Source organism: Scyliorhinus torazame, chromosome 6, assembly GCF_047496885.1.
Source record: "Scyliorhinus torazame isolate Kashiwa2021f chromosome 6, sScyTor2.1, whole genome shotgun sequence".
NCBI classification, from domain to species: Eukaryota; Metazoa; Chordata; class Chondrichthyes; order Carcharhiniformes; family Scyliorhinidae; genus Scyliorhinus; species Scyliorhinus torazame.
Genome location: NC_092712.1, coordinates 308,925,401 through 308,949,925, shown reverse-complemented (window position 1 = coordinate 308,949,925; position 24,525 = coordinate 308,925,401). Strand labels below are relative to the sequence as shown.

At 44.5% G+C, this 24,525-nt stretch overlaps 1 protein-coding gene across 1 annotated transcript in view; it reads right to left on the bottom strand.

The window, feature by feature from the left end:
• Positions 1 to 24,525, bottom strand: part of nphp3 (nephronophthisis 3) — a 79,955-nt gene that overhangs the window by 16,904 nt on the left and 38,526 nt on the right. Inside the window, exons 11-21 of the mRNA XM_072510034.1 lie at positions 23,995 to 24,098; positions 23,268 to 23,382; positions 19,875 to 20,018; positions 18,017 to 18,114; positions 16,374 to 16,476; positions 12,318 to 12,400; positions 10,368 to 10,506; positions 7,858 to 8,022; positions 6,184 to 6,284; positions 5,559 to 5,681; positions 2,059 to 2,248 (exon numbers count right to left, since the gene is read on the bottom strand). Coding sequence (XP_072366135.1) covers positions 2,059 to 2,248; positions 5,559 to 5,681; positions 6,184 to 6,284; positions 7,858 to 8,022; positions 10,368 to 10,506; positions 12,318 to 12,400; positions 16,374 to 16,476; positions 18,017 to 18,114; positions 19,875 to 20,018; positions 23,268 to 23,382; positions 23,995 to 24,098 — 1,365 coding nt within the window. The remainder of the gene's footprint in view (positions 1 to 2,058; positions 2,249 to 5,558; positions 5,682 to 6,183; positions 6,285 to 7,857; positions 8,023 to 10,367; positions 10,507 to 12,317; positions 12,401 to 16,373; positions 16,477 to 18,016; positions 18,115 to 19,874; positions 20,019 to 23,267; positions 23,383 to 23,994; positions 24,099 to 24,525) is intronic.

Below are 24,525 nucleotides of genomic sequence, written 5' to 3'. Positions count from 1 at the left end.
TGGACCACGCTCTGTGTGGCAGCAGGCTGCTCTCTGTGGGCGTGTACCGCTCTCTGTCTCTGAATTTCAGGCTGCAGCATCATCCTGCACTCACGAGTTGGGATGTCATAGATGCTGGGATGAAGATCCTCAAATCCGAAAAATTAATCCGCGTCTGCGTCGGATTCAGTACGCCATTTCTAATGGGTCGCCATTTCTAATGAAAAAACCTACGTCCGAGTCGCAGTCTTCTCGGACCATCTCATCACTGTTTGCGTCGGAGCTGGCATTGGGCTCGCGAGGTCCAGAGAAAATGTAACGGTCGGTATCGAAGTATTCAAGGTCGGAATCATCGGTTTGGGCGTAGGTAACTGCTTGTTTCAGGGTTCTTCGGAGGTTAATTTCATTTCCTGGTTCAATTTGAGGCATTGTGCTGTCATTCCAGGTGAAGGAAGGTTGTTTTACAGCTTTAAAATATTTTCTCTTTGATTTGGGACGTTTCCCCTTTAAATGGGCGTGGTCCGGGGCCTCTGACGCATGACGCTTGTGACGTAGCACGTAGGAAGCGATTGCGCATGCGCAGATCGCTGTTCCTTTACCGATGGCCGTTTTCGTGATTGCACATGCGCGGCTTCTCGTGTATGCGCAAACAGATCTTCCCGTTCTGCGCGCTTCTCGCGCAACTGCAGACCCTTTAGAAAGATGGCCGACAACCAAAATTGTTCTCTGCTCCGGGATTTCGGCCTCGAGGTGAGAACTGTCGCTTCTCTTACCTTTTCTTGCTGGTTGGAGTGTGTTTTCCTCACAGTATTTGCCGAATTTGTCCAGGACTGCCTGGAAGTCGCTCCTGTTTTGCCCCTTGGAGAACTTGAATTTTTAAAAGATCTCTTCTGCTCTGGCACCGGCGATGGTGAAGAGAAGCTCTGTTTTTTCAGGATCGGCCACTTCTTCTAGTTCGACTGCCACCAGGAAGATTTCAAACTTTTGCCAGAATGCCCGCCAGTTTTCACGGAGATCGCCGTGGCACTGGAGCTGCTGCGGAACCCGGATCTCGAACATCTTGCCTGGGTATCGTTGCTGGTTGTCACTGTACGCTGAGGTATTGCTATGTGGATTGAAACAGTTCACTTCTGGTACCATTATTTGTTATCTTGTAGGTGTAACATAAGCAGCTTCCTTGTAGTGCACTTGACAAAGGAAGGTTCAGACGTGGAGATAACTTCAACACGTTTATTAAACTATTTACACTTCTATTTCTCGGGTTCGATACTACTGCTAATCCTACTATAGCTACCCAGACTGACTAACCAGCTGCTGCAATCCACGTGGTGGGTGTAATATTGAATCAACCCTGTGTCCTCTACTCACTGACTGTCTCCACTGGAAAGAGTCAGATCATGTGTGTGGTGTCCTTTATATATGGGTTGGTGTAATGCCCCATCCTGTGGTCGTGTCACCTCCTTGTGTATCGTGAATGTCCATTGGTCGCGTCCTCGCTAACTGATCTATCGGTTGAGTGTGTGTGTGTGATGTTTCTGATGCTCCCTTTAGTGTCTAGCTAGCCTACATGCATTTACATTGATGCACATCACCACACCCAATGGTGATGGTGGGGATAAAATTTCGAGAAGCAGTGAAAAGGAGGTGGGAGCAGAGTGAAGCAATGTGGTGGAGTTGAAAAAGGCAGTCTTCGATGTGCAGTTTAAAGCTCAGATTAGGGTCAAACTGGACACCAAGGGTGGGTATAGTGAAGCAGAGTAGTAGAATGGAATGTGTGACTGGGGTTGTGACAAGGATACAGGCTCGGGTAGGAGTTTCAAGGAGGAGCGGTAAAACTCCCCACATGGCCTTCCCACTGCCCTCCTTCTTGTCTCAAACTGTCCACAGTTTTACAATGGAAAGGGCAAACCCAGGCCAGCACACCCACCTTGCTCCAGTTGAAAAATCACCCTGCTCAGGCCTCGGGTGGGAAGGCAGAGTGGGGCACCTTTATCCACAGCTTCCTTTCCAGAACATGCATCCCTTGAGACTACGGTTAAGGTTTTGCCCCCTCACCTTGACAGGACTCAATGTAAGTACCTGACTCAATAGACCCAAGTCTTTCAAAAAGCGCCCTAGCGTTTCATAGAGATCTGCCAGCCGTGTGATCATGTCCTCTCCTTCACAGTTCTTCTCATACTGCTTTAAAGACGCAAAGTAAGCAGCAGCCATTGAACTTTTGTCCATTCCTACATATTGCCAGTAATAAAGCAGCTCTGCAAAATGGCCCCTGCAAAAAAAAAAACCCCAAAGATTACTCAAACGATGAACAAGACAACTGCCCCAATCTAATAGGAAAACACCTCTTGACAGAAGTACAGAAGGATGGAAGCAAATTACTGCGGATGCTGGAATCTGAAACAATAAGGATGAAACTGAAACAGAAGGATGAAACTAGTTGCTACAACTCATTAGCAACATAAACAGTTATGAAGAAAATTACATCCTATTTCCCTAGAATTGTCACAAGTGTCCAAGAAATGTTTTTACAATTGATTCAGAGTACAGAGTTGTCCATTACTTTAGACACTTACCACATATGACAAAATGACAAACTGTCTTTTTTTTAATAAATAAATTGAGAGTACCCAATTTATTTTTCCAATTACGGGGTAATTTAGCGTGTTCAATCCACCTAGCCTGCACATCTTTGGGTTGTGGGGGCGAAACCCATGCAAACACGGGGTGAATGTGCAAACTCCACATGGACAGTGACCCAGAGCCAGGATCGAACCTGGGACCTCGACACTGTGAGGCCGCAGTGCTAACCCACTGCGCCACCGTGCTGCCCAACAAACTATCTTTCTAATCAGTGAGCAATGTACACAGCGATTGGACATGTAATTTTAAATTCATATTTGGATGACATATCCATGTGAACGTTAACCTTTTTGTGTGTTTGTTGGCAAAATGCTAAGCTGAAAGGTAACGGGGTGTTATCTGATGATTGTGTGATTTCATTCCTTGTTAACTAAAATGGCAATAACTGTCTGTTAAGTATGTGTACAAATTGTGTAAGACTGAGGAGTTATCTATTAAATTCAATACACAGAATCCCTACAGTGTAGAAAGAGGCTTTTTGGCCCATCAACCCTCCAAAAGAGCACTCTACCAAGGCCCACTCTCCTGTCCTATCCCCATAACCCCATGCATTGATCATGGCCAATCCACCTAATCTGCACATCTTTGGACTGCCATGACCTGGTGTTGTAAGACTTCTTACCATCTTTGGACTGTGAGAGGAAAGAGCACCCGGAGGAAACCCACGCAGACACGGGGAGAACATGCAAACTCCACACAGACAGTGACCCAAGGCTGGAATCGAATCTGGGTCTCTGACATTGTGAGGTGGGAGTGCTAACGACTGTAAAATGTGGCTAAAGAGATGTCACCAAAGCCATGCTGTGGCTAGTTCAGGATTTATAATTGGCAACACTGATACCCCTCTCTTTAACTCTGAAGAGTCATACAGGCTCGAAACATTAACTCTATTTTCTCTCTCCACAAATTCCCCAAGTGGAAACTGTATTCTCTCCGGAACTCGTCAAAATGATTCTTAGCTCCCAAGATCTTGCTTCCTTTCTTTTCCTTCTTTCTTAGTCGGGTAACTCCTACTGCCCGAATGGACTTTCTCCCTCTAAAGCTAGGCAAATCTTCCAGTTTTATTCAAACGCTCACAAGCGCAGTATCTTCAATCTAAGCATCAGCTTCCACTTACTGTTTTGCACGGTGAACCATAGAGACTTGCTGTATTTATCCCTCTGCGCTCCCTCACTCTCTCGGATCCTTGCAGACTGACAACGTCTGTGAGGTTTATTGATTTTTAAGAAAAAATCCCAGAGGCTGTTTATACAATGGCTTCCTATGGACTCTCTCCCTCCCAAAGCACACCTCCATGGTACCGTGAATCACACAAGCCTTGTATTCAGGTAGAAATGCTAATGAACTATCCATTAAAATCCCAATTTAATTCTATCTTGAAACAAAATAGTCAGTTTAAACTCCAATTGTTTATAAAACCTGACATTTCTAACAACTTCCTGGGTCTTTGGAGTCTATCGCCCATCAACATGGTCATTGCTCACAGGCTTAAGTACCTTGCATCTGCTTCCCAGTAATACAACCTGGCCCCCCTCCTTTAATCTTTAACAACCATGCCACCCAGGCTGGTCACTAGCAGAATGCAGAACATTTCACAAGCCCCGCTCCCCCCTCATTCCTCCATTTTACCATAAAGTAAAGAGACATTCCAAAAACACAAACAGTATCACAAACCTCACATTTGTAACATTGAGTCCCAACTACCTATGCCTTCAATAACATCTTAGCTTTAATATAATATAGTCGTTTGTGGCTGGGATGACCAAGAGCCTGTGAATGATCAATTTTAACCTACAGATCTTGTTCCTGTGCCTCCATGGGACCAACCTTCAGTTCTTAATAAGCGATAATCATAATTGCATACCATTCCTTGTTTAAACAAACAAATTTATTAAAAAATGATGAATACGTAATACATATCTATAATTCCATTACATTTCCACCTAAAAATAAATTAGTCATGATTTATGCACAATAATGTGTCCATAAATCATCTTCTATCTTTACTAACAGCTCGTTTATCTTGTCCTTCTACAAACGTTTCAAGCAGTCTGATTTATTCCCATCTGCTTCTGCTTTTTAATACCTTTTGAACAATTATTGAGGTTGTTGGAATGTCATAGTTGCCATACTAATTAGAAAAAAAAAATAGCAGGCTGTAACTGCCATAACTGAACCACTCACAAAGTCTGTTTATATTTGAAATCACATTTGTTCCCCTGTCAAGCTTTTTATCCACCAGCCAAAAATTATAAACTTTGCAATGCATGTCGGTTAGAAGGGACTTGGTTAATTCTTTAGGTATTCTATCCTAAATTAAAGGGGCCATCATCAAAAATCAGAACAGACTTGACTCACTTTTGTGGCAAAATCATGCATTTGAAATGTTACCAAGGGCATTAGCCAGTTTAAATGAAATGAGTTAAAACCTGTTAAAAAGAGGACAAAGGTGGGCAGCATGGTGGAGCAGTGATTAGCATTGCTGCCTCACGGCGCCGAGGTCCCAGGTTCAATCCCGGCTCTGGGTCACTGTCTATGTTGAGTTTGCACTTTCTCCCCGTGTTTGCGTGGGTTTCGCCCCCACAACCCAAAGATGTGCAGGCTAGGTGGATTGGCCACGCTAAATTGCCCCTTAATTGGAAAAAATGAATTGGGCCCTCTAAATTTATTTTTCAATAAAAGAGGACAAAGGAATTTCATCTGATTACATTGCTGCATTCGCTCGTAAGAAATCTACTTCAGAGTAGATCTTAAACCTAGGAATTTTAGAATCAAGACATCCTCACGAGTGGCGGGCTACCCAACTGGCTCCCATTTCCAAAAAGTTCAAACCATTAAGACTTGCCGTTGGAACCCTGGTCTGAAAGAGATTGCCCCAAATAAGGTTCAAACTATTTTGAAAAGGGTGGGGGGAATGACAGAATAGTCCAATTTCCTACCTCTTGTACAGGTTCTGAGAGACAAAGAGGTTTAGGAGGCAGTTGTGCAGTTTCTGTTTGTCTCCCAGTTGCTGGAAGAGCCAGGGAAGTTCATCAGCACCACGCCAGGTTACTCTGCCCTGACTGGAGAAACACAGGTTAATCTAAATCATATGTGCCAGTTCATCACAAAGAATAAAATATATTCTAAGCAACTATCAAATGGAAATGAGCAATTAACTATTTTAACAATCCATTCTGCTACAATCTATTATCTACAAGATTTATAATAATGTTAATTATATACATTTATCACAGTGGAGCAGCTTAGTATACAAAGGTTCATATCTGTCAGGGATACAATCACACTACATATGGAGCGGTGGTTACTTAGTCAAGCTTAGTGTGACTCTACAAGGAGTGTGGAAAAATAAGAGAGCCAGTGACTACATCTTACATCGTCCAGCATCTGGTTCCAAGGAAGATTGGTTCAGGAATTGAACCAAGTCGTCTACCCATCCCCTCTTTTAGAGGGACTTAATGACAGAAGAAAGTTTTTTTTTTAAATAGCAAAGGAAGAAATTTAAATAAACTCCGAGTGGAATCACTAGATGTACTGGCAATTACCTGTAGGACTAATAAATACCTCATTTGTTGTGAAAAATATTGCACAAGCTTTTCTCTGTACAGAGTGATAGTATCCTTTTCTTCATTCTCCATATACTGCAATCTCACTGCTTCCCAAGCCTTGAAATAAGATCATCAACATTAAACATAATATATATATTATTTTATGAGAGCTTTACCCATAATGTAAGTTGAAATGAAAATGAAAATCGATAATTGTCACAAGGGACAAAAAATGAATTTACTGTGAAAAGCCCCTAGTCGCCACATTCCGGTGCCTGTTCAGGGAGGCTGGTGCGGGAATTGAACCGTGCTGCTGGCCTGCCTTGGTCTGCTTTAAAAGCCAGCGATTTAGCCCAGTGTGCTAAACCAACCCGTGCAAGTTACTGCAATAACATGAGGTGCATAACCCTCAAACAACAGGGTGAACACGTAGAGAAAGGAGCCATTTTGTAACCAGTGTTGACTCAGTGGTAGCACTCTCACTTCCCACTCAGATCGTGGATTTAAACCCCACTCCAGAGACTCGAGCACATAATCTCGGCTAACAGTCCAGGAGAGTATTGAGGAAGCACTGCACTGTTGGAGGGGCCATTTTTTGCATTAAATTTAGGTTCTGTCAACCTTCGCAGATGGACTTATCATAGATAGATCATAGAATTTACAGTGCAGAAGGCGACCATCCGGCCTCAGGAGTCTGCACTGGCCCCCGAAAAGAGCATCCCACCTAACCCCGAAATCCAATAACCCCACCTAACCTTTTAGACACGAAGGGGCAATTTAGCATGGGCAATCCACCTAACCTGCACAACTTTGGATTGTGGGAGGAAACTGGAGCACCCGGAGGAAACCCACGCAGACATGAGGAGAAAGTGGAAACTCCACACTGACAGTCACCCGAGGCTGAAATTGAGCCTGGGACCCTAAAGCTGTGAGGCAGCAGTGCTAATCGCTGTGCCAACGTGCTGCCCAATATCTTAAAATATCCCCTGGAACCCTTCAAAGAATAGTGGCGAGGGGGGATACCTGGTTCCATGGCCAGTGTACGTCCCTTAAACAAATCACTAAAGAAAAACTGTTCAATTGGTCATTCATCTCTATATGTTTGTGGGATCTTGCTGTGCACAAATTAATAATAATAATAATCATCACTTATTGTCACAAGTAGGCTTGAACAAAGTTATTGTGAAAAGCCCCTAGTCGCCACATTCCGGCGCCTGTTCGGGTAAGCCGGTAGGGGAATTGAACCCGCGCTGTTGGCCTTCTTCGGCATTACAAACCAGCTGTCTAGCCCACTGAGCTAAACCAGCCCTACGCTCTTGGCTGTCATGTTTTGTTATGTTACAACAATAACTTAATTGGCCTGTGCGCCAATTTGGGATATCCTAAGATTGTGAACAGCCCTACATAAATTCAAATAATTTCATACCCAACAAGGGATTATTCCATGTACTGATAATTGAGGGTATTTACTGCAAATCAGCTGTTTATTTACAAGTTTATCAGCTATTGTCAAATATGTTGTAAGATATGAGCGTGACCAGAAACCCATTGATTGGTTTTGTCAACTTGTGAGTTTTCCTAATGAGGAAGTGTCTATTCAATGTTGTACAAACCGGAATAGCTAAGTCTTTGCGTGCCTTAACCGCGAGGAAAAGGTAGATTCATGCAATTTGAAAATAAGCAACCTTACCTGAAGATGCTGAAACTTCAGCAGTCCACAGCTGTATGCTATCACGCATGTGCACTGCAAGTTATAAAGGAGAGGGGCTAACACAGACCAAGAAAGCGCTGGGCAAATCCCGAACAGTTCACCTTCACTCACACCATTGTGACTCACATGGACTAAACAGAGAATCTGAAAGGGAATAAAAGACGTTAGAAAATACAGACACATACAAATTTAGAACACAAGAAGCTTTTTAAACAATCTATTAACATCCATCTTGTTTAATATAATTTAAATACAATAGTTGTTTTTTTTAAAAACTTAAATATATACTTCCAACAACTCATTCTAACTCATGCAACTTCCTCACGCTCATGAACAAACATTCACAAGCTTTGGGTTTGCATTTTCCTAAACAAAGTAAGCAATACTTAACATAATTTTTTTAAATAATGGAAACATTTGAATGGGTTGATATTGAGTTAAGAGCATATAAGACACCAAATTCACACTTCCTCCCCTCCTCCAAAAATATTTCCAAATCAACAATATATTTTACCCTTCAAGAAATGCAGACTTTGTCGTGTTGGGTGTTCCGATATACAAACGAACCAACATGGTTGTGGATGGTACAACTCTGTTTTATTATTCTGTACAATAATAACTATTAACTTCTGTCTGTGGTTCGTACTTCACCAGCTAACCTGGGGACCCAGCCCTAGCACTATCTTAGTGAGGCACTCAGCACATGGTGTATGTCTGAGTGGCGCGCTGTGAGCTCTGTGCTCTGAGCTATCTCCTGTTAGAATGAGCGGGAACTGCGGTGTTCCCTGTTTTATAGTGCGTGTGCTCTCACTGGTGATTGGCTGTGATGTTGTGTGTGTGTTGGGGGTTGGTCCAACTACCTGTCCATCAGTGTGTGTGTGTGATTGCACCATGATATGTTAATGTGGATATCATGACAGGCTTAATTTCCTAAACTGCAGGTTTGGCATCCTAAATCAGACCAGCGGATATGTATTATTGAGGTGGATAAGAGTAAAAGTAAATCCAAATCCATTACCAGAAACAAAAGAAGTCAACCATTTATTTTTTTTCAATTTAGTGTACCCAACTCATTTTTTCCAATTAAGAGGCAATTTAGCGTGGTCAATCCACCTACCCTGCACATCTTTGGGTTGTGGGGGCGAAACCCGCACAAACACGGGGAGAAAGTGCAAACTCCACACGGACAATGACCCAGAGCCGGGATCGAATCTGGGACCTCGGTGCTGTGAGGCCGCAGGGCTATCCCACTGCGCCATCGTGCTGCCCTAGAAGTCAGCCATTTATGACATTTGTTGTTAATAATGCTCTATTTGCACATCTCAAGAAACTAAATTGGCACTGCTGCCTCACGGCGCCGAGATCCCAGGTTCGATCCAGGCTCTGGGTCACTGTCCGTGTGGAGTTTGCACATTCTCCCCGTGTTTGCGTGGGTTTCGCCCCCACAACCCAAAGATGTGCAGGGTAGGTGGATTGGCCGCGCTAAATTGCCCCTTAATTGGAAAAAGTGAATTGGGTACTCTAAATATATTAAAAACAAAAAAATAAATAAACTAAATTGTAACTTTAAAATGGCATAAGCTGGGTGGCACGGTGGCACAGTGGTTAGCTGCTGCCTCACAGCGCCGAGGACCCGGACGCAATCCCAACCCCAGGTCACTGTCCGTGTGGAATTTGCACATTCTCCCCGTGTCTGCGTGAGTCTCGGCCTCACAACCCAAAGGTATTCAGGGGAGGTGGATTGTCCACGCTAAATTGCCCCTTAAATGGAAAAATGAAAAAAATAGTAATAATAAAATAAAATGGTATAAGCGCTAAAAATCTATGGAGCCTGCCAAATTTGCGTGTCATGGTTTACTGAAAATACCAAAATTGCTAATTTAGCCACAAGGCAAGTGGATTCATATTAGGGCATCACAAGGTGATTTGTGGCCAACTCATCATTCTTTGTACCCTGGGGAGCTTCTGGCTGCATTGCATAGCAAGAGGCTCTAAGAAGCAAACCAGTTTCTGGGGGTAATTACATTTCATTCTTTTATGTCGATCGCCGCAATGTGCTTTTGGATGCAGGCTCACATTGTGACAGTGGATCTGAAGAAACTGTCTGACAAAACATAAATCGAAGGGGTCCCCATAGTGGATTTCAGATACATCTTCATTGCCCACCTGCTATCATTTAACACATTTTAGATAATAGCATTCCAAAGTCTTCGAAAAGAGAATTATAGTTATTAAATATATGCAGCCCTATTAATAACATATTATGGTTCTCCATAAATTGGAGAAACAAAATTGCCATTTTATTCAGATAATTTGTTTCAGCTACTATTTCAATGTGTGATTTACTGTTTCTATTTTAATCTAATACCTTGCTTTTTCCTCGTGTAACTATATTTTCTTTAACTTGCAGCGATCAAACTTTACATCTATTCTCTTCTCTGAATTAAAATCTGCTAACTATTGCTAAAAACTCCTGTATACTTTCTCACCTCTCTCATCAGCTGTCTGTCCTCATCAGTAGGCAGAGATCGGTGAACAGATTGTAGCACAAGCCTGTATAAAGACACCGTGTCCTGACACTGAAAACATTGCTGCAGAATATCGTCGATATCTCCCAGGCCTTTGACACTGAACAAAGACAAACACAGTTAAAGGTCAGTATTGGCACTGTTTCAGCATCTAAATACATTGAGCTTTTCCTGAACTGGGAAAAAAAGAAGAGGTAGTCGGGGTGAGTTGGGTAGTCAGGAGAGAGGCTGGAGCTGGTCTGATCAGGCGAGTAGTCAGGCGGAGATAGTCGGATCAGTCTGGTTGAGTGGGGGGCGGGGAGGGGCAGGGGGGTTCAGTTCAGACCGGGAGTGGGATAGTTGGGGATCAGGCATGTAGTCAGACGGTGAGAATGAGTGATTGTTGTGGAGTTACCTAGATGTTAGACTAGGTTTTAATCTCCCTAAACCCTTCTGGGTAACTGTTTAGTTAAGTCCCGCAGGACAGTTCCAAGTCTCCGCCTCTAATTCAGAGTCGGAGGCATTAGCGGAGGGTGCCGAGGAACAGAGGAATTGACATCTGGACGCTTAAATGTCCCGGGAAATTTCCACATAGTTCAGCACATTAGGGCTTCCAGTGCCCCAATACGCCTCTCAAGAATACGCTGAACTCCAACGAACCGGAGACCGGAAGATTTGACCCCAGATCTTAGTGAGGACTCTTCAGTCTGATTTTTGAGGAGACACATCAATGCTTATCCTGCCCACATAGCCACAGATCCCCTGTAGAGGGAATTATACTGAGAGAGATAACTAATAAATGTAAGTTGCCACTCAAAAGTCCACAGAGTTTCTGTGGGCAGTTATGTGTGATGAGAGGTGGGCACCATTCCTTTGCAGCTGACCAAACAATCCTGGCTGTAATGTCCATACTACATCACATAGTGCGAACAAAGCTCACATTGATGAGTAAGAAGCTATACGTGATGAAGATTAAAACTAAAAGCCCTGCCTACATTTGCAAACTATTTAAAGTACAGATACAGGCCATACGATTCCACAAGCCTCCTTCCACCACATTTTTCATCTAACCCACACCAGCACTGCCTTCTATCCCATTCTCTTTTGTGCTGATCTAACCTCCCTTTATGTGCATCAACCATTCCCTCTGGTGGCACGTTCTATATTCTAAACAGTCTCTGGGTGGACAAGTTTCTCCTGAATTCTCATTTTGATTTATTACATTGGGCGGCACGGCAGCACAGTGGTTAGCACTGTCGCTTCACAGCTGCAGGGTCCCAGGCATGATTCCCGGGAGTCAGCACGTTCTCCCCGTGTCTGCGTGGGTTTCCTTCGGGTGTTCCGGTTTCCTCCCACAAGTCCCAAAAGACGTGCTGTTAGGTGAATTGGACATTCTGAATTCTCCCTCTGTGCACCCGAGCAGGTGCCGCAGTAGGGTGTGGCAACTAGGGGATTTTCACAGTAACTTCATTATTACAGTGTTAATGTAAGCCTACTTGTGACACTAATAAAGATTATTATTATTACTTGCCGTCCTATATCTGTGTACTAGTTTTGATCTCGGCCACAAGCGGAAACCTCTTCCCTACGTCTGCCCTATCAAACCCTTTCATAGTCTTGAAGAGCTCCATCAGGTCACCCACCCAGCCTGTTCAATCTTGCCCAATAGGTGTAACCTCTGAGTTCTGACATTATTCGAGTGATTCTTTTTTGCAACCTCTCCTGTGCCGCTACCTCCTTTTCCTCCATAATGGGCTCTGTCCCCAGTACACCAACCAAAGTGCGCTGTAAGTTTAGAATAACTTCTCAATTTAAAAATGGTTGCAGTAGAATCTCCCACTCATGCAAGAACACGTGAAAATTCTAGTCACTTTCCAGAACAAACACAAAAAACCCCCCACAATATATAAACACACAAATAATGCCTCTTACCTTGTGATCATTTTGCCCAGAAGTGTAACATATAGCGCATTACATGTTGTCGCAGATCTACAATGTTTTTCCAGCTTCTTTTCCTACAATTCATTAATGGTATTCAAACACAAGTGAGCAAGCATTTAATTTCCTCACCAATATTTTATCTATTCCTCCCCAAAACGCACGGTTCATCAGGGGCTACCTCAGCCAAGTGCACGTGCAACCCGAGACAACAAATGTCAGGTATTTGACCAGAACAGATGTCCTGTCGAGTCCAATCGAGCCCTCAATGCTCCGACAAACACAAACTGCAGCAATGAGCAGTGCTCACAACACTGCTCTGGCTGAAAGCATTTGACTCTGCCAAGACCAGGGACCAAACCTTTGGAGAATTCCAAGCAAACGTTTCTAGCAAAAACAAAGTTCCGAGCTATTTTGACTTGAAAATTATCCATTTAACTAAGTCGTCAGAGTTGGAATTCTGAGCAGCAGTTTGAGGTTAGCGGGGTAAACAGCAGTGGTTCCTCCTAATTTGGGTATGCAGCCAGGCAGAAATCTGGAGTGGAGAAAGGAAGGAGTCAATCTATTAGACCAAAGTCTTTGTTGCACAAGGATGTGGAAGGTTTAAGCGAGCAATGGTGCGAGACTACTGCCACATGTTTCCAAGAGTTGGGCAGTGCAGACAGGTCTACTGTTGTGAAAAGTGTTAACGAAAGAAGGACTTGCATTTATTTGGCTCCTTTCACAACAACAGGACAGCCCAAAGCATTTCACAGCCAATGAAGTGATTGGAACGTAGGATAAGTGGCAGCCAATTTGCATACAGCCAGCTCCCACAAACAGCAATGTGGCAATGAGCAGATAATCTGATGTCGATTGAGGGATAAATGTTGGCCAGGGCTCTGGGAATAAATCCCCTGCTCTTTTTCACAATGGTGCTAGGGGATCTTTATAACATTCACCAAAGGAGACAAACAGAAAGAAAAGTGGCAGGAATTGGGTTGCAATGCGCAATCAGGTCATATTTGGACTATGAAGGGCAGCACAGTGGCGCAGTGGTAGCACTGCAGTCACGGCGCCGAGGTCCCAGGTTCAATCCCGGCTCTGGGTCACTGTCTGTGTGGAGTTTGCCCATTCTCCCCGTGTTTGCGGGGGTTTCTCCCCCACGACCCAAAGATGCGCAGGGTAGGTGGATTGGCAACGCTAAATTGCCCCTTAATTGGAAAAAATGAATTGGGTACTCTTTAAAAAATAAAATAAAACATTTGGACTATGGTGTCTGTTCTATTGCCACACCATAAAAAAAATACAGATACTGAAAGGTACAAAGAGAAGTAAAAGATTGATCCCCAGTCGAGGTGGGTTATGAGGAAAGATTAGGAAGCTCAAGACTCAAAAATAAGGTATTTTTGGGAGGATGGGAGGGAGGGGCGGGGGGAGCATTAAGGTACATAAAACATCAAGCTTTCCTTTTCACCTCTCCACCAAATGTTTTTAATTCTCTACCCTGTTTTTCAGCCTGATCGTTATCCCATGGCAGTACACCCGAGGATTCAAGATCAAGAGTAGTCTGCAGATGAAGACGTGGACTCTGCGGGATAACTGGACCAGGTCCCTCAGGTGTAATTCATTCCATATTTTAAAGTCAAGCCTTCTGTTGTTATTTTGTTTTACAAATATGGATATTGGGAATGATGTCAAATTGCTGATACATGTTTGTCATTAAATTTGGCTTCAGCTCCTCCACCAGAGGATTGTGTGTGTTTATAGCAGGCCCATGTTCTCCATCTTAAAGCCAACCTCCTGCTCCCACTTTCCAGCCAGGTTATGCGGCTGGGCAGATGTTGGGCAGACTTCTGGGTGTATTGTTTAAATGAGATGGTGGCATTAAGACAGGCGGGATCTCTATATCCCTGATCCATCCAGGTATTCTGCCCACTACAGCCTTCCCACCCACTCCCCATCACCTTCCGACCACCACCGTCCCACTCCACAACCTATAAAAATCCACGTCTATGAATTTATTGGACAGTTCCAGCAACTGTATTCGCATTACCAGTAACTCCTGTTTCCTGCTACTGCCCCTACAGAGGAAATTGCCCTACTTCTCACGTTATCCACTATCGCTGTGTTCTGAACTGCCCAATACTGCTGCTTTGGTAACCACGTTCTAGACAGTACAATCCAGAAACAACTCAGTGGCTCAGATGGGTGCCAGAAAATTGATTCCCAGCTTAAGGAGCTTCAGTTACTCAGACAAGCTGAAAAACCTAGGTCAATTTACTTCAGAGCGGCATAGACTTAGAGATGGACTCCGATATGGGACTCGATATGTTAACTCTGTTTCTCTCTCCACAGATTCTGCCAGGGTTTTACAGCATTTGGTTTGTATTTCAGATCGCCAGCGTCTTCAGCATTTTTCTTTTATTTTAGAGTTAGAGGTGACCTGATTTGGAGGCAGATCACATAATGTCAGTGACTGCAATCCCATTGAGAGATTATTTCAAAACTGTGCGCAGGTAGGAAAAGGCCAGATGCTAGGCATTTCTTCTCTGTGGAATGTGTTGCCCGCTGCTGTTGTGTGTTGTGTGTGCTGATTCACTACATGCCTTCAATAAGAGGTGAGCTGGACTGGTTCCTGGCTAGGACAGACATTGCAGCATATGGATAGTGGACTAACAGATATCGTGCGCCTGTATGGTCAGACCAATTTCCTAGATTGGCTTGGATTGCCCAAGGAATTCAGAGAGGATCTTCCTCCCCTTATCGGCTCTGTTTTAATCTCTCTAAGGAAATTACATGGCTATGGGGAGAGTACCAAGGGTCTAGTCATTATGCTCTGACCATCCTGAATGCGAGGCTGGCTTCCGGTCATTGTTCGTAGCCTCCCTGATGAGACTTGAAGAGTTTAAATGCCCTTCAAGCAGAGATCATCCGCTCAAAAAACTCAATTTTCCAACAAACCACAAATGTGCTGCTGCTGGATACAAGGATTAAACTCTCCAGATGGTAAGGATTCCCCATCCTGACTTTCCTGTACATTTGATTTTAAAATACTGATGTGATGACTTATATCGCACCGGCACCAAACTCTGTTAAATGCCAAACTTGAGTTGCTGAACCTGACACAAGTATTAACTGTTCATTAATAAAAACACTCCTGCTCCTATATTTTGAGGCGGACCTCCAGCTGAGGTTACATTGCTCTGGCCTGGCCTTCGACACTCCGCTAGTCTCTCTGCTCAAAGCTCTTCATTTGAAAGAATGAATTCAATTTATTGGGAATGTATTTGATAGGTAATGTGTGCAGATTTACAAAATGATCTTAAGTTTATATTTTACAGGTCAAATACTAACTACGATTTGTAAATTCTTCAGTTCATGCAAGCAGAAATGTTCAAACGGAGATCATCGGCTGGATTCTCCGCAGCCCCGGGCCGAAATCACGTTTGGCACGGGGGCGGAGAATCGATGTTCACGCAGGAATTGTGCCCGGAGAATCGCTTGTGCGCGGATTACACGGCGAGGCTGGAGGGCCATTGACAGAGGCCCCACCAGCGATTCTCCTGGCAAAACAAGTTCCCGATGGCATGGGTCTAACCACGTGTTGCCGGTCGAGAACCTCGGTTGGAGGCTGCGGACTCAGTCCGCGGCCACCCTGGTGGGGGGGGCGGGGGATCGAGCACAGGGGGGGCCTCATGGGCGGGCGGGGCAGCGATCGGGCGGCTCGGATCCGCGGGGCGCGCCATCTCGGGGGGGGGGGGGCCTAAATTGTCCATGCCGTGCGCATGCGTGGACTCCCAACCGGAAATGCGAGGGCCCGTATCCGCAGCTAGAGCTGCGAGAAGCACTCCGGGGCCCTGCCAGCCCCCTGCAGGTAAGTGAATCGCTCTTGACTTTTTTAAGGAAAGTCAAGAGTGAAACGCCAGCGTCTTTACGCCAGCGTGGGGACATAACCCCATTTTTGGAGAATCCAGCCCCATATTTCATTTAAGATTTATTCTTTCTAAACTTCATGGTGCAAGGAAAAGCATTCTAGTCACAAAAGCTTGGCTACATTGGAAAACAAACCTGTTCTCTAGTCAGCTTCACATCAGCGTTGCAGCATTCCACATTAATCAGAGTCTTGACATCCTTCGGGTTCAGTGGATCAAGATGTAGGGTTGGCCATAATCTGATTGAAAGAAAATTATTAGTTGCATAAATCGTTCTAATTAATCTGATGCAAAAGTACCAAATATCATACTCTCTCTCACCAGATCTTTTACAATAACCTCATATATTACTAGTCTATGCCAAGGTTTTAAGCTCCTCTTGAGCCTCCTCTCATCTATGACCCCCTATTTATTTTTCCATCAGATGCTTCTCCAGTGTCCTCTCAAATGCATCTACACTATTCACCTCAACCCTGTGGTTGTGCGCTTCACATTCTCACCCACTCTCTGGGTAAAGAGGTTTCTTCTCAATTCCCCATTGGATTGGTTGGTGACTATCTTACATCGATAGCCTCTACCTTTGCTCTTCAAGTGGAAACATCGTCTCTGCATCTACTCCATCAAAACGTTTAATAATTTTAATTTGTAGCTAAAGTCATAGATGGGCAGTGACGTTGAGGTGCTTGGTAAAGGGATTCAATAGAGAAAACCAGATGGTTGACACAGTAAAATTAAGGAGGGAGTTGAAGAAGTACAATATAGCAAACCACAACAATAGTGGCAAGACAGGATTTTGAGGATTCTCTGGGAAGGTTGAGAGCTGGATCTGGGAGGACTCCAACAGGAAATGGTGAGATAGATAAGCACATATTTGACCAACGGTGATGTGTTCAAGGATCCCAAAGAATGTCAAGCTGGAAATAAGGCCGTAGTTAGAGGGAGTGCAGGAATTGAAGGTGGGTTTTTTTGGTGAAGGGGTAATGATGACACCTTTAATGGGGTGGAGTGTGTCAAGAGGTTCAGAAAACATCAACAACATCTGCAAACATACGACCAAGGAGAGGAGGTAGTTACAAGTGGCAAGTGTTGAAGGAATGGTGGTTTCCACTGAAGGGAAGCTATGGGTTGCAGCTAATGGAAGCCAAGTTGGAAGAGTAGAGGGCAGGGTTTAGAAGAGGAAGCCAAGTTGATAGCCTCAATATCGGAAACAAGTAACTCCGTTAAACCTTCACATTTAGTATTAAGATTGAGGATAGAGGTTATAGGTTGGAAATGGGCTGAGTCTGGCATTACAGTGGTTAGCACTGTTGCTTCACAGCACCAGGGTCCTAGGTTTGATTCCTGGCTTGGGTCACTGTCTGTGTGGGGTCTGTACGTTCTCCCTATGTCTGTGTGGGTTTCCTCAGGGTGCACCGGTTTCCTCCCAGAAGTCCTGAAAGATGTGCTGTTAGGTGAATTGGACATTCTGAATTCTCCTTCCGTGTACCCTAACAGGCGCCGGAATGTGGCGACTAGGGGCTTTTCACATTAACTTCATTGCAATGTTAATGTAGCCTACTTGTGACAATAAAGATTATTATTCTTATTAGCTTGGATGACTCATGAGCTATTAGGATTAACTAGTTAGCCCACAGAAAACAGTTCATCAAATATAAAATGCAAAAATAAAGTTGGTAATGTTTTGCGCGAGATTAATTACTAGATTTTAATAAAATCAGTATTACAAGTTAAAATTTGGGGACAAAAAAACAGAAACTTGCTAAACATTCAGTTACTAACCTCCATGCCTGGGGACAGGTTTCCACATTTACAGAAACTATTACCCTCACGTTAACAGGCAATGGATCAATCAGCCATTTCATGTGCCTTTCAGCTTGCTGGAAGCACATAAATGTGACGATGATTTTACAATTGATAAAGCACTCTTTCATAACGTACCAAGAGCATAATCCTTAGCTCAAACCTAACTGTAAAATTGTTCTGGTTTAAAAAAGATCAATGACAGTGTGTACCATTTTACGACAGGGTATGTCCTACACCAAAAAATGCCAAACAGATTAATGCACAAAATAAATTGTGGGTGATACCCTAAAAAAAGAAAATGCTGGATAAATTCAGCAGGTCTGGCAGCACCTGTGGAGAAAGAAAACAGAGTTAATGTTTCCAGTCCGTGAAACTCTTCAGAGTTGAAGGGGGGGGGGGAAAGAGATGTGGTGGATTATACAGTTGGGAGGGGGTAGAGGAGAACAGAAGGTCAGGGATAGGTTAGAGATAAGGAGAGATTGATAAAGATGTCATGGTTACAAGGCAAAGGGAAAGTTAAAGGCAGCATTAAGGACTGAAGGAGGTGCTAATAGTGGCATAAAGATAACAAAGGTCAGTGATCTGTGAAAGCAAAACTTAAGAAGTGACAGATGGTCCTGTGGAGGAGGCATGGGGCTTTGCGTTGGGACAAGCAAGGAAAACAAAAAGGGGGAACGATGAAGACTGTTCACAATTATTGTTTTGAAGTAATAATGTACTATAAAGGCAACACAAAGATCACTGACACAGAAACTCGCACAGCACTATATTCGGTCAGATTTTACTGAAGCGAGCCATTGTATCCATTCACAGAATTATTCGTGCAAGTTTAGATTTTAACATTCCTTCCCCCCCCCCCCCCCCCCCCCCCCCACACACACACACACACACACACACACACACACACACACACACACAGAGTGTAGCAGGAAGTGCAAGCTGATAACGATGCAGTGAGGGACACAGTGCATTTGGGACCTTGATGAACAAAGCAAATAGTGCATCTCCTTTTGAGAAATAAATAGAGGAAGGACAGAGAAGGAATTTGAGTGGTTGAATTTAATGCCGAAACAGATACAAAAAGTGAAATAAAGGGAAGGAAAGTGGGATCAGACTGAGACTGAATGAAAAAGGTCCAGAAAGCTAGTAAGGAAAATAATAAAAGCAAAATACTCCAGATTCTGGAATCTGAAACAAGAACAGAAAAAGCTGGAAAATAAATTTGAAGTAGAAAAGTCTGAGGAGAAGTCATACAGACTCAAAATGTTAACTCTATTTTCTTTCTGCACAGATGTTGCCAGACCTGCTGAGTTTTCACAGCATTTTCTGTTCGAGTAAGAGAAACAAATCTGGCGTTTTTAAAACCGAAAGCAAATCGCAACCGGGAGGACCAAGATTCCGCACTTATAACTATTTATTTTCTGAGCAAGAGCGGATAATTGGCAATCATTAACAATTATCACAATTTTTAAAAGGTAGCCATGCTATTATTAGATTTAACTTTCGACTTTAATTGGTAATTAATGTGCAAATTCAGCAACTGCATGAAATTTCATGGGGGGGGGGGGGGGGGGAAGTAAAGCATAAAATGCCGCTAGTGCGGAAATCAGTCAGTAAACTGATGATTCGGAGTTCACAGGATATTGCTTATTCGCTATAGATTTACACATCTGGCGTAGTTCATACACTTGTCTTTTTTTTCAGCAAAACTTGGTTCCTAACCATTAAATAAATCTATTAATTACGGTGCCAGAACTGGGCATACAGAAATTCCCCATTACTTCAGCATAAAAGAGGTTGAAATTATGTTGAGGGCCTTGAGTCTTGTTCGTACCTCAATCTGGTCGATGGAGTCGATGATTATGATGATACTCCCTTGGTGGTGTGCAGATAGTTTCTCTAGCCATCGAGGGAACTCTTCCAGTATCTTATTTGGATCCAGTGCGAGGGCAGACATGGACCACGAATGTTGCAGCAGCTAGAAGTGAACATGGAAATAACTTGCGCGTTATTTCAGGCTACGTGTTTCAAGGTTGTACTCTGGCATGGAGCCTTGCTCTACGGGAGAGCAGACTGGAAGATTGACCACAAAGGTGAGCGCACCTGATCTGCAGAACCCCAGATCTTCTGATAAATCAAAATATTTAGTGGATGACCCATGTTTCTATGACTTGCAGTGCCCCCGAGGACTCTCCATGCTAGGGGCACAGCCTTGCGAAATGTATCCCTCTATGAATAAAGACCAGTAGGTGGGTACGCATTTCAGTGAGAAGCAATGCCCTTCATGTGTTAACTTGTCATGTCAGCACGGTAGCACAAGTGATTAGCACTGTGGCTTCACAGCGCCAGGGTCCCAGGTTCGATTCCCTGCTGGGTCACTGTCTGTGCGGAGTCTGCACGTTCTCCCAGTGTGTGCGTGGGTTTCCTCCGGGTGCTCCGGTTTCCTCCCATAGTCCAAAGACGTGCAGGTTAGGTGGATTGGCCATGATAAATTGCCCTTAGTGACCGAAAAGGTTAGGAGGGGTTATTGGGCTACGTGGATAGGGTGGAATGGAGGACTTAAATGGGTCGGTGCAGACTCGATGGGCCCAATGGCCTCCTTCTGCACTGTATGTTCTATGTCACAAAAGACGTGAAATCACTGAGTGGAGAGATTATTTACACGTTCAGCAATGTAAATAACTTTCTATCTGTGCTCTGACATTTTTACTAATAATGAACACTGTTGTGACCCTAAGATATTGGGATGGTCACAGTTGAAGTTTAGTTACAAACTCAAATAAACAAAACTGACATTTTTTTTTAAATGAGCAAAGCAAGAAAAATGCAAAACCTGCAAAGCAATGTTTTCTCGGAGTTCAGCAAGCCATTAGTTTTGTTGCAAAACAGTCTGACAGAGGAAGTAAAAAAGGACCTGCAAAGATGGAACACACTCCCACTCTCCCTCACGGGGAGAGTCCAGACAATCAAAATGAACGTGCTGCCCAGGTACCCCTTCCTATTCAGATCCATCCCAATCTACATCCCCAAGGCCTTTTTCAAAGCACTGGACAAACTAATCATGGCGTTCGTATGGGAGGGGGGGGGAAAGAATGCTAGGATCCTAAAGAAGGTCTTACAAAAAACAAAATCCGGGGGGGGGGGGGGGGTGGGGGGGGGCTTGCCCTCCAAACCTACAACTTTACCACTGGGCGGCGACAGCCGAGCGAATAAGGGTATGGATCAAGGAGCCAGAAGCCGAGTGGGTGCGCGCGGAAGAGGCCTCCTGCACGGGGACCTCCCTCCGGGCCCTCGCCACGGTGGCGTTCCCATCCCCACCCAAAAAACACTCCAGCAGCCCGGTGGTAATAGCCACCCTCCAGACCTGGAACCAACTATGGCAACAATTTCGCCTGACCAGAATGTCAGGTAAAGCCCCCATCTGCAACAACCATAGGTTCACGCCAGCACTGACTGACGCCACCTTCAAAAGGTGGGGACAGGACAGAAGGACACTGACAGTCAGGAACCTATACACGGACGGCAGGGTCGCAACACTGGGTGAACTGACTGAGAAATTCCAGCTAGCCAGGGGGAACGAGCTAAGGTACCTGCAACTAAAAAACTTCCTACAAAAGGAGACAAGGACATACCCACAACCACCACGACAGACACTACTGGAAGAGTTACTGGACGCAAGCATACTAGATAAAGGAAACTGTAGTGACATGTATGACCGATTGGTAGAAGAGGCCAAAACCGTATTGGACGCAACAAGAATGAAGTGGGAGGAGGACTTGGGGATCGAAATAGGGTGGGGACTCTGGAGTGAAGCACTGCATAGGGTCAACTCCACCTCCACGTGCGCAAGGCTCAGCCTGACGCAACTAAAAGTGGTACATAGAGCCCACTTAACAAGCACCCGAATGAGTAGGTTCTTCAGCGAAGGTGGAGGACAGATGTGAGCGCTGCCAAGGAGGCCCAGCCAACCACGCCCACATGTTCTGGTCCTTCCCCAGACTTGTGGAGTACTGGACAGTCTTCTTCGAGGCAATGTCCAAGGTGGTGGGGGTGAGGGTGGAGCCATGCCCGAAAGTGGTGGTCTTCGGGGTTTCAGACCAGCCAGATCTATTCCTGGGCAGGAGGGCGGACGCCCTTGCCTTTGCCTCCCTGATCGCCCGCCGTAGAATCGGCGGTCAGCAGCACCACCCAAAGCTGCGGACTGGCTGTCCAACCTCTCGGAATCTCTCCAAATGGAGAAAATCAAATTCGCCATCCGAGGGTCAGACGACGGCTTCCACAGAACATGGGAGCCATTCACCCAATTGTTCCGGGACCTGTATGTGGCCAACAAACAAGCAGAAGAATAGCCAGGTAGCCAAGAAACAAGGGAGAGTAGCCAAAGCATGAGAGGGAGAGATAGACCGGGAGAGGGGGGGGGGGGACAGCTAAATCTAAGAGGAAGGAAAGGCGAGCCACGGGGGGGGGGGGGGGGGAGCGGGGGCAGAGAGACGAGACGGAACAATAGAGGAGAGCCAGGGAGGGGGAGGGGGGAGGCGTGGAAACTTTAACAAACTTAACGTCCACAGGAACAGAGAAAATGGGGAAGACGGGAGGGCCGCAGTAGCGGAATTGCGCAGAAGCGGAACAAGACGACAACGGCAGCGTACTCCGTCTGGGAGAAGCAAGGGACGACAACACCACGAACAGATGCCTACTTATGTGTGTAAATAATTTTGCCAAGTGTACAGAGCTGCTGCTGTTGAGCGGGGGCATAACACCGTCCGATGGCTTCTCAGGGAAAATTAAAACGTCAGCAGCCGCAGCGAACCGTAGGGGAGTGGGGGTGAGTGTTCCGTTGGGAGGGTGTGGGAAGACTGAGGCGCGTGGGGTCACGTCTAGTCAATTGCTATTGTATATTCTCTTTTTGCACTATGTTAATGTTCACTCTATTTTGCTGTTAGGATTATTACTATTATGAAAAACTTTGCAAAACTTTAATAAAAAAATAATTTTTTTAAATAAAAAAAAAGTTTTGTTGCAAAATATTTCTGATCAAGGCATTTGTCCATTCAGCATTCATTTGGGCTACAAACTGCTCTCAACTCAGTTACTTGACTCAAATTATTTGCTAATTCAACACAAGGTTCAGGAGAAGGGGAGTGAATCTCTAATCGATGCCTCGTTCTATTTTCTTCCATTTCTTAAATACCCTACAGAGTTACAGTCGAAGTATCCAATTCTTTACCTTCACAGTGAGTCGTTTGATGATTAGTGCTGGCTCAGAGCTGGTAGACAGAGGCTTTCCCACAAAGTGATATAAAATCAAGGTGTTTGGGGAACACTTCTGCTGGTGTTCAATCCTATACAAACAAAGGAAAATTAAAATAGCAAATTAAAAACTCAAAGATCATACTATAGGTCTCGCCTCCTTCACCTGCCCTGTATTTGCAAAGAGGAATAAAGGAGAGGCAGAAAATCTGTGTACTATCCACCAATTCCAGATTGGGAACATAATATGGAGTGTGTCTTGCTCTTCACGTTTTGAAGTTCACAATGCGACTGCACCTGTTCAGGGTAAGTGGGATATAAAAACTGTTATTCTATTCATCTTAGCTACATGCTCAGAAGTGCAGGAGCAGAATAGTGAAGGTGCTGAAAATCTGAATTAAAAACAGAACATTCTAATAAAAACCTGAAGCGTTAACTCAGTCTCTCTCTCTCCGCAAAGGCTGCCTGACCCGCTGAGTATGTCCAGTTCAGAACTGTGGACTTGTTTTATTTCGGATCAATTTGCTAAAACTAAAAGTTAGTCAAGTATGAAAAGTGTTCATTTCCAATTTAGTAGCCCTTCCGCCCATCTCCTCCATTTCCTACGTAAAATAATAGTTTACGATCGTCCGGCTAGAGAATTCAGGACATGTAGAATTTAAAGGAATTAGAAATATTTTATGAGTGTTAAAGTATAAACGTACCATTTAGATAGCAGGAGAGATTTGCCAGACCCCGGTCCACCAGACACAAGGAGCGGAGGTATAGGTGCAGGAGCTGTCACCAAATCATTCAGCCGGTCATAATACTAAAAACAAATAATAAAGAGTAAAAGTTTAGTGCGGCACAGTGGCACACTGCTGCCTTCCTTGCGCCAGGGACCCGGGTTCATTTCTGACCTCATTTGCCCCGTGTCTGCATAGGGTTCCTCCGGGTGCTCCGGTTTCATCCACAATCCAAAGATTTTCAAGTTAGGTGGATTGGCCGTGCTAAATTGCCCAAAGGTTAGGTGGGGTTACAGGTTTAGGGTGTGGGCCTGGATGGGATGCTCCTTCGGAGGGTAGGTGCAGGCTTGACGGCCAGAATGGCCTCGTCCTGCACTGTAGGGATACAATTCTATTCTATTCTAAAGTGCATTCTTTCATGCGGACTGAATTTCGGCTTACACATCTGAGGTTTGAAGGTTTCTTTGTTTCTGAAAACTATTCCAAATGAATGAAACATATAAACCAATG